The sequence below is a fragment of the Microchirus variegatus genome, assembly GCF_963457635.1.
Source record: "Microchirus variegatus genome assembly, chromosome: 1".
NCBI lineage: Eukaryota > Metazoa > Chordata > Actinopteri > Pleuronectiformes > Soleidae > Microchirus > Microchirus variegatus.
In genome coordinates, this window is record NC_139802.1 from 17,416,690 (window position 1) to 17,433,590 (window position 16,901).

Here is a 16,901-nt window from a genome sequence, read left to right on the forward strand (position 1 = left end):
TTCTGCCAAAGGGTGCACATGCAGCAGCGCCCCCTCTGTCTGTGATCTGCCCGGTGATTGGTCAAAGTCTCCCATCATGGGCCAGATGTCCCCAAGGCTAGAAACAGAGCCTCGAGGTCATGCGGAAATCTCTCTCTCTCTCTCTCTCTCAGATCAATTGATTTACATTATGCTGAGAGGTAATTATGGAAATATTAATCAATAAATGTCGATGTTGTGTTGCCTTTCCCCAGCTTTAAAGGAGAAGTGTCACATTTCGGCCAGAATTGTTGTTGTTGTTATCTTTGTATGACATGAAATCAAACAGATCCACCAGGGGAATGAGGATTATCACTGAGCATTCACATCTAACACAGGTTCCTGCCATAACCTTTGATGACCATTTAAGTCCACTTTAACAGAAGTTTAATTACTTAATTATGGCTTGTGTCGAACACCATTTTCAGATGTTCCCCTTTCAAATAAGGTAATGATTGGGGCCAAACCAGAGGCTCTGAGAAGATCACAAATGCTGACCTATTAGTGGAGTCAAAGACATCAGAATTCATTATTTGCAGACCGTGACCATGTCGAGACATTTTAGCCTGGTATAAAAGGCTGGACCATTCCACTGATACCGCCAAGAGCAAAAGAAGTTTGTGAGGAAGCCAAGTCAAACTGAAATTAGCTATTGCAACCATCCCAATTATTTGAACAGCCTAACCAAAAACTTCACCCCTAACCTAAACTGGAGCCAGTTAGTTCCTGACCATATTACATCTAATCTCAACTATATACTCCCTCACTGTTACTGCCAAGGTGCTGAAGAGGTGACACCGTTTGTGTTGACAGTTATGCATTTCTCATGCATGTAAGGGATTAAAATTGCATTTCCCATTTTATAAAAACCTAATTTTAATCCTTCACAATATCACGATGCTGCCAATATGTCATCTGTAAAGGAGGTTACAGTCTGACATTGTAATATTGCCTCAACGTCTGCTCTATGGAGGATCACTGGTCATGCAAAGTGACACAAAGACACATTCTTCACTCGCCTGTCTCACGCTTGTCTAATGGAACAGATACACTCCCATTTTAATCAATCCATCTGTCAACGCTGGCCGTGTAACGGCTCACATTTTACTGGCACTCAATGCTCATGTGCACAGTCTGAAGGCTGCTCTTATAATATGATCTACTGTATTTTCCTCCATTTTACAGGAATTGCAGTTATTGTTTGTTGGCCTTTAAGTGCTACCAAAACACCAGTGCCCTACAAGTTAATTCTGTGCATGAACACGTTCCGTGTAGACACACAATGTTTGTGTTTGTCGAGAGGTTTTTAATGTTTTTAATGAGTCTCTTAAAGCTCTTGCGTAAATTAGAAAGTCATGATCGTCAGGGTCACCATTTCGCAGAGGTGACTCTGAATCAGGCAAAACAGAACATGGAGAAAATGTAATTTCCCGTAGCCTCTTAAGTGCACACCGAGTCATTGTGGCACCAGGATGCAGCTCTTAGTCTACAGCGACTGAAGTGTAGGACAAACCTCAAGGATGGAGCCATAAGAACAGAGGACGCGGTGTCATGAGAGGTCCTGGCTTGTATTACTGCCACCATGATACCGGGAATGGATCTGACCACTTATGTCCTCAGAGTGTCTCGGTTCCTCCGGAACAGAGTGTCTCCATCAGTGTTTGTCCACAGAGCAAGTCACCTCCAGCTCAGCCTTAGTCAGCATCTTACACTCCACTAATTGTATCCACATGTTTGGCAAAATGCAACACAACACAGTCTTTCCCTCACCTGCATTTCACATCAATGACTTGTTCTCCGGATGCTGGATGCCCTTCCTCCCCGCATCTATCTGGGCTTGGAACTGGCACTAAGTGCACACTAGGATGAGGCTCCCCAGTGGCTGGGCAAACTTCTTCACTACTGTGATACATAACATAAAAAAAAACATAATCTGGAAGAAAATGCCCCCATAGAGAGACCAACATTTCCCTACCTTGTTTGATTTTGCCACGCTGCGACGTTGCAGGTCAATGACGTCAACACTCAAAACATGCATGTAAACCAAAAGCTGTATGGATTCTGATAGGACCATTCTCATTCATGTCATATTGCCATATACTGGATATCGATCTGATCTACGATCACAAACTACTAGAGCTGAAACGATTAATCGATTAATCGATTATTCATCGATAACTCAATTAATCGCCAACTATTTTGATAAACGATTAATCAGTTTGAAGCTTTTTTCATGATTAAAACAAGATTTCTGATTGTTTCAGCTTCTTAAATGTGTATATTTTCTTAGTCTTTGCTCCACATAACAAAGAAATAATTAAAATTGAATCATTTTGGTTTGTGGACAAAACAAGACATTCAAGATCATCGTCATTTCCAGGTTTGACAAACACCGATCAATGTTTTTTTTAACATTTTCTGACATTTTATGGACCAACCGATTCATCGATTAATCGAGAAAATAATTGACAGATTAATCGATTACGAAAATAATCGTTAGTTGCAGCTCTACAAACTACAGTGACCAAGTACAACAGCTCACAAACTCCCACTCCCTCTGTCGCCCTGCAAAATGTGAAATGATACAGTGTACATAATATTTTATCCATGTAACTGATTTTGCCAGCTTAAGATAGGTTTAAGTTGCTACAAACCAGTTGTGAGAGAAATATGAATAATTTAAGCAGCCCTCGTGCTTTTTAGATATATTTACCAGTGGTGTGTTGGCTGTGGCCCAAGACACAGTGTGATGCTCACAAAGACACCACTGCTAAACTCAATTTAGGAAAGCTGATCATTCAGACTGACAGCGCAAAACGGCAAATAAAGTCATTTGAATAAAAAAACATTTCATTTTCCCCATGCCTTGTGAAACCAGAAGCACAGATACGGAGTGAAAATGGCAGAGAGGAAATTAGAACAACTTCCAGAGCAGTGCCGTGATTCATTTCCTTTTCTACATGGTGCACACTTTCTCTTTAATATAAGGGATATTTTGAATATGGGAGAATACGCTGTGATTGCCTGTTGACCGCTGGAATATTACAAATCTTTTGGACTTATCTTCCCTCAAAACAAATTTCAGCCATATCATATCAGGAACCTATTTTCGTAACGTCTGGTGGAAAGATAACCTCTATACTGTTTGTAGTGTTGTTGTTTCTCGCATACAACCCACATTTTCCCAATTGTGGGACTAATAAAGGACTATGTTATCTTATCTTATCTTAACACATGTTCCAGCGTTTAATGTCAAACTAGTCTCAGATCCGTGATCAAAAGTGTTCATTTAGACAGATAACCAAAAATGCACAATGCTTACAGCCATGGTTGCCACGGATGTGTAGAGGCATGACAGTGTAAATATTGAGACAATCTCCATATTGTTATTTAATAACTCAATGTATGGGTCCTGAGAAGAGTTAATTTTTGCTTTTGATTCAACGACACCGTGACAGTGCAGCAGGTCAGATGGTATCAGCTGAGTAGGCTGTCTTTAGGGACATATTCATGTTCACACATATGAGAGAATGTGTCCCACACAATTCAGACACCCTGTATTTGATACCGTCCATCAACGAGCGATGTTATAACAGCTCGGACTCACAGTCCAATAAAACACAAATAATGTTATAAAGTAACAATACATCGAAAATTAAAAACCCCAGTACATAAAAGCGCTTGGATGCCTTCACAACTGTGGTGTGTGAAGTTCAGTTTGACTGATTACAAAGTCATGAATGGAAATCACAACACCAAATGCATTCAGTGTTCAGGGGAATCTCCTCTGGGCCATAAGTCAAATTTTAATTTGCTCTTCTGACTCAGCCCAGTGCTCCCCCTCCACTCCAAAACAACAGCCTGACATCGCAATCTTCATTCACAGGTCCACGTATCACTGTTCGACCACGTTACGCAGTTTTCGTCAGTTGGTCAACTCTTCAAAAGAGGAGAGTAGGCAAAATATGGGAAGAAAGGAAAAAGAAAAACCTTTCACTGTAAAGACATATTTAATAACTTTAACTAGGCCAACAAGGCCAACCGCTTCAAAATAAACCACTAAAATAAACAAGTGGATATATGTGAAACGCTCTCCTTTGTTGCTTTATTGCACGAGCTCTGCACTCTGCATCTCTTTAAGTGAGAGCAATAAAGCCGCTGTGTGCAAAGGGGAATCATCTTAAATTGGACGGACAGGTAAAGGGAAGTGCCGACACCACCGCCGTGGCTGGATGTGGGGGCCTGCTGCCAAGGGCATAAAAAGTGTCACTGACACATTATATGCTTGACTTACCTGCAGTGAAGGATGATACAACGACTGTTGCCATTCTGTGAGAGAGAGGAACTTCATTCCGTCTCAGCAAACATGCCTGCTGGCTGAAAGCAGGTCTCTGAGTCATATACACTCCCTCTGTCTTTCCATCAAAGGCATTATCATTTTTATTATTTCTACCATGCAAACTTGTACTTTAATTATGAAATGTCTTCCCTGGTCATCACATAACCCATCACTGAAAGAATGAAGGATGTACAACTGGAGAGAAATCCCTGCTACTGGAGTGGAATATGAGGGCGAGAACATGTGTGGAATGTTACATAGTATTGTAATATGAATGGAGCTGTGGCCAGGTATGCACATGCAAAAATGTGCAGCGTCTTTCTGCCGACATGGAACATGGAGAGTATGACCCAGCTCCACCTTAGTCTCCATGTTTACACTTCCAAGAACTAGCTGGATTTGAATGAGCTCCACTCCTGCAACTGGCTGGGGACAAATGATCATCTCTGCTTAAGACATATACACTAAATAAAATAAAGCTTCCACGGGGCTAAAACCATTTGTTCCTGTGCTCTCATTTTAGCTTTGGGAACAATGAAAGAATCATGATTACAGGTGTTATCAGCACTGCCACATGGGCCAACTTATATGGCCGTTATGGTTGCTGCTTTGCCATCAAAATGTTCCTTTTCTGCCCGGTGCTTTTGGTTTTCATTCCATCTCAGTTGTATTCAGCAAAATGAATAGGTGGGATTTGACAGAACAGCAGCAGGGTTGCTGGTCATATAGATTATTGCAGAATGACTGTGTTGTGATAACGTCGTTGTCCATGTGTATCATGTCATTAGTTCTCTTGTGATTTCCTGACTCCCTGTGTCATGAGGCTCAGTCCCTTACAGCTTCACTAGTGGGGGTTTTTATATTTTATTAGTTTATATAGATGATTCCTTATTGCTGTTGGAAATTAGTCTGGGTTTATCACTCCGCTATCACTGCAGCATGACACCCTGAAAGCTTTGGCAAAAGATAAAGGTCGTCTTGATATCCTCATCTCGGTGTCGTAAAGCAGCCGTTGCCTTTGCATATACGGTGTTTACTTTTAATTGAATTACAGAGAAATGCAGACACGTGTTTTACGATAAATTGTTCCACACAATTGTTGAGTGAAAGAACTCTTCTGCAGAGCACTTACTGGTGAAAGAAGTGCTGATGGCAGAGTACATAAACTACATTTACACTGCAGAGAGAGCATAATGAACACAAAGGCACTTGAAGGAGAACGGCAGAGAACTTGAGTCCAAATGAGTGTGTTGTTTTTCGTGGCCATGAATGATGCAGGTGCAGTTTGGACTGACAAAGAAGAAAAATCTAATTACACCCTGAAAATGTTAATGTTTAACTGACACTTCAACAACTGACTCTTTAGTCTTGAAGATATTACAACGTGTAGAAGATATGAAATGTTAGTTATTTGCAAATTTCTGCTGGAGAATTACACTTAAGGATCAAATACATAGTATTCATACTCTGAAGAGGAGTTCCATATTAAAGGTATATTCTATATATGTATATATATATATATATATATATATATTATTATTATTATTATTATTTAAATATCCTCCTTAATACGTCTCCATCAGATCAGATTAGTATTTTCTGATTGAGGTCAGATGTGGTTCAAACAGTAAGCCTCTAATTGGAATGACAGCATAAACGCTATAGCTCCGATAACCTTGACCTCTAGCACCTCCTCTAATTCTGCTTGCTAATTCAAGTAGGGATGAGAAGGAGAGCTGGCAAACAAATTACCTGAAAATAAGGTATTTGAACACAAGGATCTGACTCTGCTGCGGTGGCTTTACTGAGTATGTACCGAATGCAACATCACATACTAAGTGCTGGAGTGTTAAAATCCTGAAGAAAAATAAGTGAGGGCTATTTTTGTTTTTATTTTTTCACGCTCATCCAATAATTCCAGCCTCCATCTGTACTGCATTTGTGATAAAGGAAGAGTTAAACATTTGAAGTAAAAATTATTGGGATGTAAAACAAATCCCAGCAGAGGTGAGGGTCATTAAGCTCGCTAACTTTCCTTCCATGTGGTCTGAATTAAATAATTGCTCAACTTTATTCATGGATGTCTATTGGGTCATGATGATGATTTTAACAGGTAGTAGAAACTTAATTCGGATAGGTTTCTGAGCAAAACTGTGGACTTTGGGTTAGTTAATTTCAATTTAAGCCAGATATTGTGATGACGGTACTTGACTAAAGTACGTAGAAAGCAGCGTGTGGCCACCAGGGGGCAACGCCAGTGGATGCAAGAACAGCACCGAAGTCTGAATGGACGTCTGTGGGTCTCACTTGATTTGTAACATCAATAAATATATTTTCCTGGGGGCTTAATGTGCTCAATCACTAGTTTCAGGTTCTCTTCAATAGAATATATTGATTTTATAAATTGTGCTCCCAAGAAAATAGACCGTAAAGCACAGCATATACGAGTGAGTGGACACCAATGTGATTGATGGCAGTTATCGTCTTCTAGGTGACATCGGTAAAATGGCAAAAACTCCAAACAGAAAACCAAATGTCCATTTTTTATGTATAAAACAAATGTTTTTAATTGTCCTAAAATTGTAGAGGATTCAGTTTTTGTACACCTGTTTTTCACCTCTGTTTTATCACCGTTAAATCTTGAACATGCTGCTTGAGATTGATATTATTATCAAGCTTTATTGCAAAGCCTTTTGTGCCAAAAAATTACCCAGTCTCCTTTTGATGAAAGCCTTTCTGACTGGAGTTCAATTCATAAGCCATAATCTGCTTAATTTCTCAATTCGGACTTTATTTCCTTGTTTATTATTATGGTTATTATTACTTCTGCCATTGTGACTATTGATTGTGCTCAAGCTTTCATTTCTCACTTCACTTCACGAGCGTGGTGCTGCTTCAGCTCGCTGGAAACGCTGCTCTTCAATACATTGCCACGGGGGGAACGCACACAATCCAGAAACAAACATCTCACACAAACACACACACACACACACACACACACACACACACACACACACACACACAAACACACACACGCACACAAACACACACACACACACACACACACACTCTGCAGTCAGCAAGACCCGCATGTTTCTCATTACCATTTATCTCATTTATTACCCAAAAAGGAAATATTTTCAGTATTTAATAACTACTGTGGGCTACTTGGTTGTTTATTGTTACAGTAATGTTGCATTAATGTCGCCGTGAATTTTCTGTAAACACGGTCTGCCGTCATGGAACAGCTGTCATGGAAATACAAGGAGGCTGTGTTACCTCCCACATGGCATCACAAATTTAGGAAGTGTGACAACACAGGCAGTAAACATAATGGGCAACAAGTGAAGCAGTCCAAATATTAAACGTGACAATTAATACTGTCACTTAAACTCTCTTGTTGGGAATTGTTCGCCCTCCGAGTGCACGTGTTATTGTACGATACATCATACCAACTAAGCGAGAGAAGACGGAAAAGGAAATCATCATCAGTTTTTAAGCTAATTTTTTCATGCATTTAATAAAAATGTGTTACCTGTACTCAGTCAACGCAAGATTTCACCTCATACAACAACACTTCAAAGAAAAAATAGTTTAAAAAAATGGCTAGACATGAGAAAAACACAGATCAGCCACGTCGTTGCAATGTGTTATTATGATGTGGTTGACCTGTGTAATTAAATCTTTAAATATGGGGTTGTAGCCATGATATTTCTATAAGAGTCTACAATCAGTTGTACATTGTACATTAATACACATCAAGAGTTTCCTGGTATGTCTGTTTTCATGACAGCCCATTGCCAAGAGGACAGAAGCAATTGGGCTTGTAACTGGAGGGTCGCAGGTTCAAATCCCAGGACAGGTCAAGGTCTGGGGTGCCCCTGAGCAAGACATCCGATCCCCATTGCTCACCGAGTACAGAAAAGTGCTGCCCACTGCTTGTATGTGTTCACTACTGGTGTGTAAAAAGGATGAGTTAAATGCAGAGGTCAAATTCACGAACACTAATTGTGTGTACAAAAATAACTTAATCCTAATTTGTGTCTTTTTTGTATTTACAGCTCGCTGTGAGTGTTATTATCAATAACATCTCCGAGATGCCTCTCTCACCAACTACAGCGTGCTGATAAACTGGGAAACAAATAAAAAGATTACCAAGAAAATTAGTTTGTTCACTGAAGGATGCAGTGATTATCACCTCCCATTTCATACCTAATGCTCTCGATTGCGCGTTGATCCGCTCATTGTTTCCAAGCAGCTTCGCATTTTCTCTGCAAATCTCCTTATTTACAAGTCATTGGGTGAAGCAGGAGCTGCAGTCTGGAGGATAATGTCAACGTTTCTGTTCACGTATTGACAGGCGGGCTTCACCGAGAGTGAGTTCTTTTCTAAAGATGGGAGTTTTTCTAGCCTTGACCTGCAACATTTAGCTTGTCTACCCCATTACACAGTGACCTTCATACTAATGCCGACCACAGGAGCCAGTGCCAATGCACATACTTCAGTATCTGCTCTGCAGATAACACAGAGACAATAAAATGCCAGTTTAAACGAATGCATTTTTAAGAGGTAATCTTCCTAACTATTATTAATTTCGGACATGAGTCTGTGACACTGTGAGCACTGTGAGCATCTGCATGTAACCCCTGTATTTCCCTGGGTTGGAACACTTCTTCTTCTTAATGCTTTTCTAAAGGAGGACGATCCATCTGCTTTCCACCAGCAGCTCAGGTCGTCTGTTTGCAAGATACATTATTTCTAGTTTTCTGTTAAGTCAACCTGAATAAAACCTCTCTTCCACACTGTAAGTCCAATTTTCTGACCTCACTTGTCTGCAGTTCAGCTATACTAAAAAGCTCCGGGACATAACAGCAGAGCAGGCATAGTCACAGAGCTGCTCGTACGTACGTTCATGGGAGTTCCATCATTGTTTTCAGCCGATCTGTAACTAGGCCAAGAAAAAAATCAGGTTTGTGCTCTCTATTATCAGTGAGTGTCAGCATGTCAGGCTTGCTTTTCAACAGAGAAAATTACTAATCAGTCACCTGACCTGAACTTTTACTGCAGGGACAGACAAGGATGAGTTGATAACACTGTTAAAACCAAAGACCCCATATTAAAAGTGGATGTGTTTTTTCTGTTTGCCGCTTGAAGCTAACCTGGAAAGAAGAAAATATACAATTGCCGCCAGGGGGGCGACTCCACTGGTTGCAAAATGAACTAAATTTTAATTGAAGTCTATGGGAAAATCTGACTCCTTCTTGCTTGATTTGCAATGCCACAAAAAAAAGATTCCTGAGGAGTTAGTGCCTCAGTGCAAGTTTCCAGGTATTCCTCACTGAAACACGATGTCAATTTTGTAATTTTTTCTTCCCATTTAGAGGAAAATAGATGATAAAGCACGGCACATATGAGTGGACACCAGGAGCCTGGTTGCAGGTCAAAACCTTTGACACATCCAACATGTCCTCATAACAGTGATGCTTCTAAACATATGTTTTTAAGTCAAAAACTTATGCTGTAAATACAGCATGCTGTATTGAACATAAAAAATATTTTCCATGGTTTGTAGTAAATGTATATGTGTGTATATATATATATATATATATATATGTGTGTGTGTGTATATATATACATATATATATAAATATATATATAAATATATATATATATATATATATATATACATATATATATACACATATATATATATATATTTCCTGCGAGAACAGCCTGTTGAAGTGTAAATCTTTAAAAACACACAGGCAGAAAATGGTGAGATTAATTTAAAAATAACATTTGTTTCACTCCTAGCTGTTTTTTTTCTTCTTTGCTTGTCCTTAAATCCTACCTATTATTGTTGCACTATTCTTCCTCAGATAAAAGGACGAGCCGAACCGTTTTGTTGATGTTGTTTTGCAGGACACATTCAGGGATTTAATGTTGGCATTATTGCATTAAAGTGCAGTCAAAGCTGCTCCAGAAGAAGGATAAATCCCATTTGTGAGGTCAAAATTCAATTGGTGGAGTTAAAAGTGGCTCAGTTTTGATGGCAGATGTGGAGGTGTAAGATGTGCCTCATATGATCATATGGTCTATTTATAATCCATTGATCTAATTATAAATAATAATCATAAAAATGCTCTGCTTGCTTTTGTTGAAATTAAATTTAATATAAATAATTTATGGTCCATGCAAGTCACTGCTATTTTTTATATATATAGTATATAATGCAATTCCTGGGAAACTGATATTTTATTTAACTGGCTTTTCCTGTCCCCTAAAGATGGTACTTATGGATTGAGGTCACAGGATATTATCCTGATCACTGTCCCTCAAACTCAGACTGCGCTGGACATGAAGACCTTGATGTTCTCTGTGTACTTGGGAACAGACTCCAGGCTCTGGTCTCATAAAAGCACCATAAATGTAATGGTTGCCGAGTTTTAATTGATAATAATAATCATATTCCTCCATGCACCTTGAATTGATTTGCACTTTGAGATGTTTGCTGTTTAATGGGATGTGTTGAAATGTTGTTAGTGTGTGTATGTGTGGATATGTTGGGAGAAAGTGAGGATATTTTGGCAGGTCTTCATGTTCTGTCCTCTCAAAAGGACTTTTTGAGGGTTAGGACTTGTCCTCAGTCCAAATGCTGTGCAAATGTGTGTTTTCCTCTTTAGGACTATACTCCCAAAACATGGTTCTAATGGGGTAGAACATTTATTCATGAAGAACTGGTTGAGGGCTAAGATTCAAATTGTGGTTAGGAATTAGGCATTAACTGGTGATAGCAATGCTTTTATTTGTCCTTAAAATGATTGCTGTGCACCTGTGTATGCGTGTAGCTCTGCATCCATGCTTGGCCATGTCACACTTGAAATGTTTTAATCTTAATGAGACCAACAGTTTAAAGAAAAAATAATGCCACACTACTCTATTAGCTTGTTAGCCTTGTGGGCTGACCTTCTGCGATCAATCATAAAATAAATGTAACTCCACTCTTGCACGTGTGCTACATTTATGCTCGTATGTAACATAATAACAGGATGTAATGAAGCGCAGGTTGTCTCCGTTGGCAAACTCTGCTCCCCCATACAAATGGACTGCAGGACTCCATTATGTAAAGTGACTTTGACCCAGCAGGAAACGCTGTAGGTTCTATGCATTTCTCTCCCAACCCGTTTCAAAGCCTTACAGCACAGGAAAATCAATCTGCACCTCTTTAATCTGCATTTATCAATTAATGACATTGATTTTGTGGACTTAATTAATGGTGACTGGTGATATTTATGTAGCGATTCACGTCAAAATAACATTTTTTGGAACTGTTGATGTGAATATCTGTGTGTGCGGGCTGTGAATTTCCGTATCTGTGTGTTTTCTTGATGTGGGGTACACGAAACGGTGAGGTACATTTGTTAACATTTAATGATTAAATAATGCAATGTCTGCGCAGTTGCTCCTACTCTTTGCCCGCGGTTGTAGCCACACTGTGCAAGTCAAGTCACACAGTTGAGGTTGAGGCTGTTCCTCCACCTCACGCCAGCAGCTGGTAGCAGCATTAATATGCTGAGTTATTCAAACCCGCTGAGCCTTATGTCTTGTATGAAATGATAACTGAGACGTTTACAATGACGCTTGTACATAGGGTGGGGATTTTTCCTTTTTTTTTTTTCTGTGAAAGCATCATATTATGGTGTGGCTGAAAACGCGCTCTGTTGCTAAAGGTGCACACAGGAAAAATGTACAAGGGTGAAATGAGAAAAAAATTCCCTCGGAACAGAATAAAATATTCATCAGATTCCTAAAATATGGACAAGACATGTGGGCATAGCATAATAAATTCTGTATTGTATCCCTTCATTGAAACACTAAGTGAAGATGTTCAGATCAATAACACTTAACTGTCTCTGCTTTTCTTACACATCTATTATACAATATCAATGTAGGAACACACCAATGCCAACACAGCACAGCTGGAATCAAAATACACACACACTGCAAGAACACGTCATTCCCAGCAGACTGTGAACACACACACACTCACACACACAGCATCTGCAAACGTTTACCCATTTCAACTTTCTCAATAGCAACAAGTTACACTGCCCGCTATTGCCTCCACATGGACTCATAGATCATTCAGATATTAGATTCTATTTTTGGCAGCATTGTAGTAGTAGTGCATGCCTGTGCCAGCTCCACGTTATCCACACCCACACCTACAGATGTGTGCCTCTCAATTCAAACCCCTATAACACTGGCATAAACTTTCACAAAAGCAGCTTCAACTATTTTTCTTCCCACTAGTGAGAGGGGAAAAAGTTATTCTACAACAGGTTGTGATGAGAGCAGCATGGTTTAGTGGAAATGAAAAGACACCAGTCAAACTTTTTAGGGGCTGCATGAGAAGATGAAGTGGCGACTTACCAAATCTCAGGACATGTGGCATCCCATGAGAATATCCCACACATTGTAATAGCAGCAGTAGAAGCCTGACGGTGCACCTGGTTCTCGCACTAAACATCAGCAAGGAGGCAATCTTCATTGTGCTTGAGTGGTGCACGGGATTTTTTTTTTTTTAATTCCCTGAATCGGTGTAAATCCCCAGATGTTTGTTCTTTATTTTCTTTCACCCTTTGAACAGTGAACCAGGGCGACTGCAAGATCACGGCATGATCACCACAGGCGGACTGGCCAACGGTTTCCCCGCATCCATTTGACCAAAAAGAAAAAAGAAAAAGAAAAAAGGAAAGCACTGCGTGTCCAGCTCACTGCGCCAAGAAGAAATAGCCCTCCGACTCAGCTGAGGAAGATGACGGTGGAGGTGGTGGTGGAGGAGGTGGTGGGGCATCCATGTTAGGCAGGGCAGAGCTTGAAGGAATCCATCTATTGAAAGACACAGGCAGAGATTGGGTGAGCGCGGTGAGGTGGGGAGGGGAGAGCGGAGGTTTGTGGAGCTCCAGCGTGAGTGAAGTGAAAGCGGCGGTGTCGGCAGCCTCAGCAGCCCGAGCTCCTCCTGCTGCACTGCCGCACAGCATCTGACGTCGTGCCAACACTAGTAGTAGGAGAGCGCAGGAACTGGATCGAGCGTGACTCTCGGCTACTGCTGACCACACTTCGCCCCTCTGATCTATAGCGCCCGCCTAAACTGCCATGCTTCCCAGTTTGCCTCCCAATCTCGCGTCCCCGGCCGCCGCTCTCTGGTTTCTTTCCCCCCTTCAGTCCGGTTGCCCTCGGTGGCCGTGTCTGGCAGCGGACCGCCGTCGTGCACAGCCACATACAGTGAAAGCCAATCTCTATTTTTTTAAGGGATCGCCTAGTTTTGATGGTAGTCACTCAGGCTTGGATTCGCGTGAGGGCTCCGTGAACCAAACCTGTCATTGTGCACTCAGCATGATGAATAGCCTCATGCTCGCTGCTGCTATATTTCAGCACTCGCTGGAATTATTACTTTTTTTCTTTTTGTTTTCGACTTTTCCTAAAAGTGAAACTCTGTTAAATAGGAAATCCTCAACATCAACGACGTTGTACTGGTCCTTGCATTGTCAGAAGGATTAATTCATTTAATGTATTAAAAATTCCGGTTGAACAATGTCCTCGGATATGCTATATTTACAAATAAATAAATCCACTACGTTTTAACAGCCACGTGGGTTTTACTCGTCATTTGCATAAGCCAGCGTTGAAGCGTTATTATCCCCATGGTATTTGAAGATTTATAGAGAGTTGTCAGTCAAATTATTAGTTGCTAGACAGGAGGGACGCCGAGATAATTTAGACATGGAACACATTAAAAGAAAAAAAAAAAAAAAAAAAAAAGAGATCAAATGTCATCTTACAGCAATAAATATAACGTGAAAAAATAATGAGGATAATTCCTCTCTTTCGGCCACTAATATTATGCGATTTGTGATATCAAACGTCTTAACGTTAAAAACGCACGATTTCACATTGTTGGACTGTTATAAACGAGCATTTGGAGCTGTCAGCACCACGGACAGCGACTATAGGCTCACGCCACGGAGAGCCGCCGTGCTGGAAACATGGGAATCACTTGAGTGTGTTTCAGCACCACAGACAGAGCCTCGACAATACAGCAGCTTGTTTGTGTTAATAATGTTTCAGCACCACAGACAGTTCCCCCCTTTTTTGTTTTGAAGCTTCCTCTGCTCTGTTCCTTCTCAAATTCACTACTAGGCCTTTCTGTTTGGACCAAATCCATATGGTGACACAACTTACACACAAAGGTTAAATATTTCAGCACGTTTCTTTGCTCCCACAGCAACATTCATTTATTGAGGCCACCACCTTACCCATCTTATCTGTCCATCATATTCTGGAAGCTAAAATGACTATCTACTATTAGTTGAGTTTTATGCACAGGTTAAATGTGTGTTATTATTAAAGTAATTTTGACATTGACATTGTGTCTACATCTGACATGTGCAGTTTACCTTTCTCGTTTTTCTACCACTTTTGGTGTTTTAATTTCACAATATCCACAGATTTCAGAGGTTGACAGCAGTTTCCCTCAGCCAATATGGAACTAATGAAAGAAACGGAAAAATGTCACCCCAGATATGCTTCTCTGTGTGCACAGTGACAGGCAGTAATTTAATTCACACAGAGGTCACACGAAGAAGTAACAGCCTTTTAACAAATATTACCAACACAAAGCTTCAGTTCGACCAGAACAGAGGAATCTGTAAATGTTGGCAAGTGAGAAGGGAAAAGAAAGAAAACGCACAGCTGCAAGTGTAGTGCATATAAAGTCTTTTATATTCTTATTCCCAGCTCTTTTTACAGATAAATCCACAGCTCAGCAAATGCCCCTTTGTGTATTTGAAAGGGGCTTTTAAACAGACTGAGCCGAGAGTCCCTCCACCGGGCAAAGCTGTGTGATGATAAAGTTGATTTAAAGCCAATGTGCTCGTCAACTCTGGGATTTAAATGCGCGGCTGGTCTCCGCTGGTTCCCATGCATGCAGCCCCGGTAACTCGAGACGTTCTCCACGGATCATTCATAAAGCGGATCACGAATGGCATTTAACGACCCCCTATAATTTGTTTCAGACCCACAACAGAAAAGGCATAGGTCTTTTCAGGAGGAGGAGGGGGAGGAGGAGGAACCCCCCCAAAAAAAGAAGGTGACAAGCGTCTCCACATAAAGGTCGGGCAAAGACACGGGAGGTCACGTCCCTCCTGCGGGTTTTTTTGTTGTTGTTTTTTTAAACACAAGTCAGAGCCCATTTCTAAGGTGTTTTTATTTTTCTTGCGGTCCAAGTGTACATGTTGAACGCATCTCTACGCCCGTGAACTCACGGATAAACTTCAATCTGGCGCGTAACGGTGTTTTCCCCTGCGCGTTCTGCCGGTGAGAAACGACAAGAAAAAAAGCTCATCTCTCGCGCCTGTTTCAGTGGATCTAATCTGTTCCTAACAAGACGGAGCGCGACGAGAGAACATGAAACGCCAATAAATGTAAAGTTGCAAAGACTGTGCGTACCTTAGGCAGAGCTGGAGCCGGGAAGAGTCACCAGAGCAGCACAAAGAAGTTGATTTGGCCGTGTCGCTTCCCCTGCACTTGCATCTGGTAGCGCTGCGCTCCGGCCGTAGGGGAGACACGCCTCCTGTCGGACGGCAGGACTCACTGCTTAAAGGAACTGTATGTGGGTGTGTGGGTGGGTGGATGAGTGGGGAGAGGAAGGCACACCGGATGAGCTGGGGACCCACCCGTACATTCGGCTGCTTCCCCTGCGGAGGAGACTGGGTGTCAACTCGGACTGAGTTGTATTATTCACCGGAGAGTTAAAAGCCAAGTGCACATGTGTGAGCAGACACACTGTCACTGTAATGCAGATCATTAAAATGTGGCTCTGATGTTCAAATGATCAACATTTCTTCCACAACTAGTAAGATAACCCACTCGATTTAGTTATAACCATGTCATTAATGTAAGCAAGGAGCAGTGAATTTTGCTTTTTTCAAATATAATACTTAAAAATAGAGATAAGGGGAAATATGAGTAAAGACACAAGTGTTTGGTGAAAATAATTGAATTTACATTTGCATTGCACCACATTGTTGGTAGAATAGTGGAAACAAAGAGTCGATCTGGCTTGGTACAAACTGTGCACACTTTGGGTTCACAGCTTCCCACTGCTTTGGGTTTGATGCATCAAAGAAAATTTTGTGCGAGTATATGTTGCCAGAAATGTGTCACACTAAATCCGCTCAAAAACATTTCCATTAGCATGAGAACATTTACAAAATTGTTACATCCCGAACGATTTTGGTCGGAAGAAATTAAAGGAAAAGAGCCATTTAAGACGGGGAAACGTCTCCAGAACATGGTGTAAATGTGTCAATTCACAGTTTGTAAGTGAAACATTTGATGATCATCAAATTTCTGTTATCTGTTCACTTCTCTCTCAGGACCACAGTGTGTAGGCAGCAGCTTATCGTTGCAGTTTTTACACGTTTTTACAAGTTATAAAGTTAACAGTAGACACTAGATTGATTTCTTTTTGTGCTACTTT

At 40.8% G+C, this 16,901-nt stretch overlaps 1 protein-coding gene across 2 annotated transcripts in view; it reads right to left on the reverse strand.

Moving 5' to 3' along the window:
- grik2 (glutamate receptor, ionotropic, kainate 2) overlaps nucleotides 1-12,908 on the reverse strand; it is a gene marked incomplete at both ends in the record, with an annotated part of 185,142 nt that extends 172,234 nt beyond the window's left edge. For both annotated transcript variants that reach the window (XM_083900835.1, XM_083900836.1), the window contains one exon: nucleotides 12,791-12,908. In XM_083900835.1, the coding sequence (XP_083756961.1) occupies nucleotides 12,791-12,908 (118 nt within the window). The remainder of the gene's footprint in view (nucleotides 1-12,790) is intronic.
- Nucleotides 12,909-16,901: the final 3,993 nt, after the last annotated feature.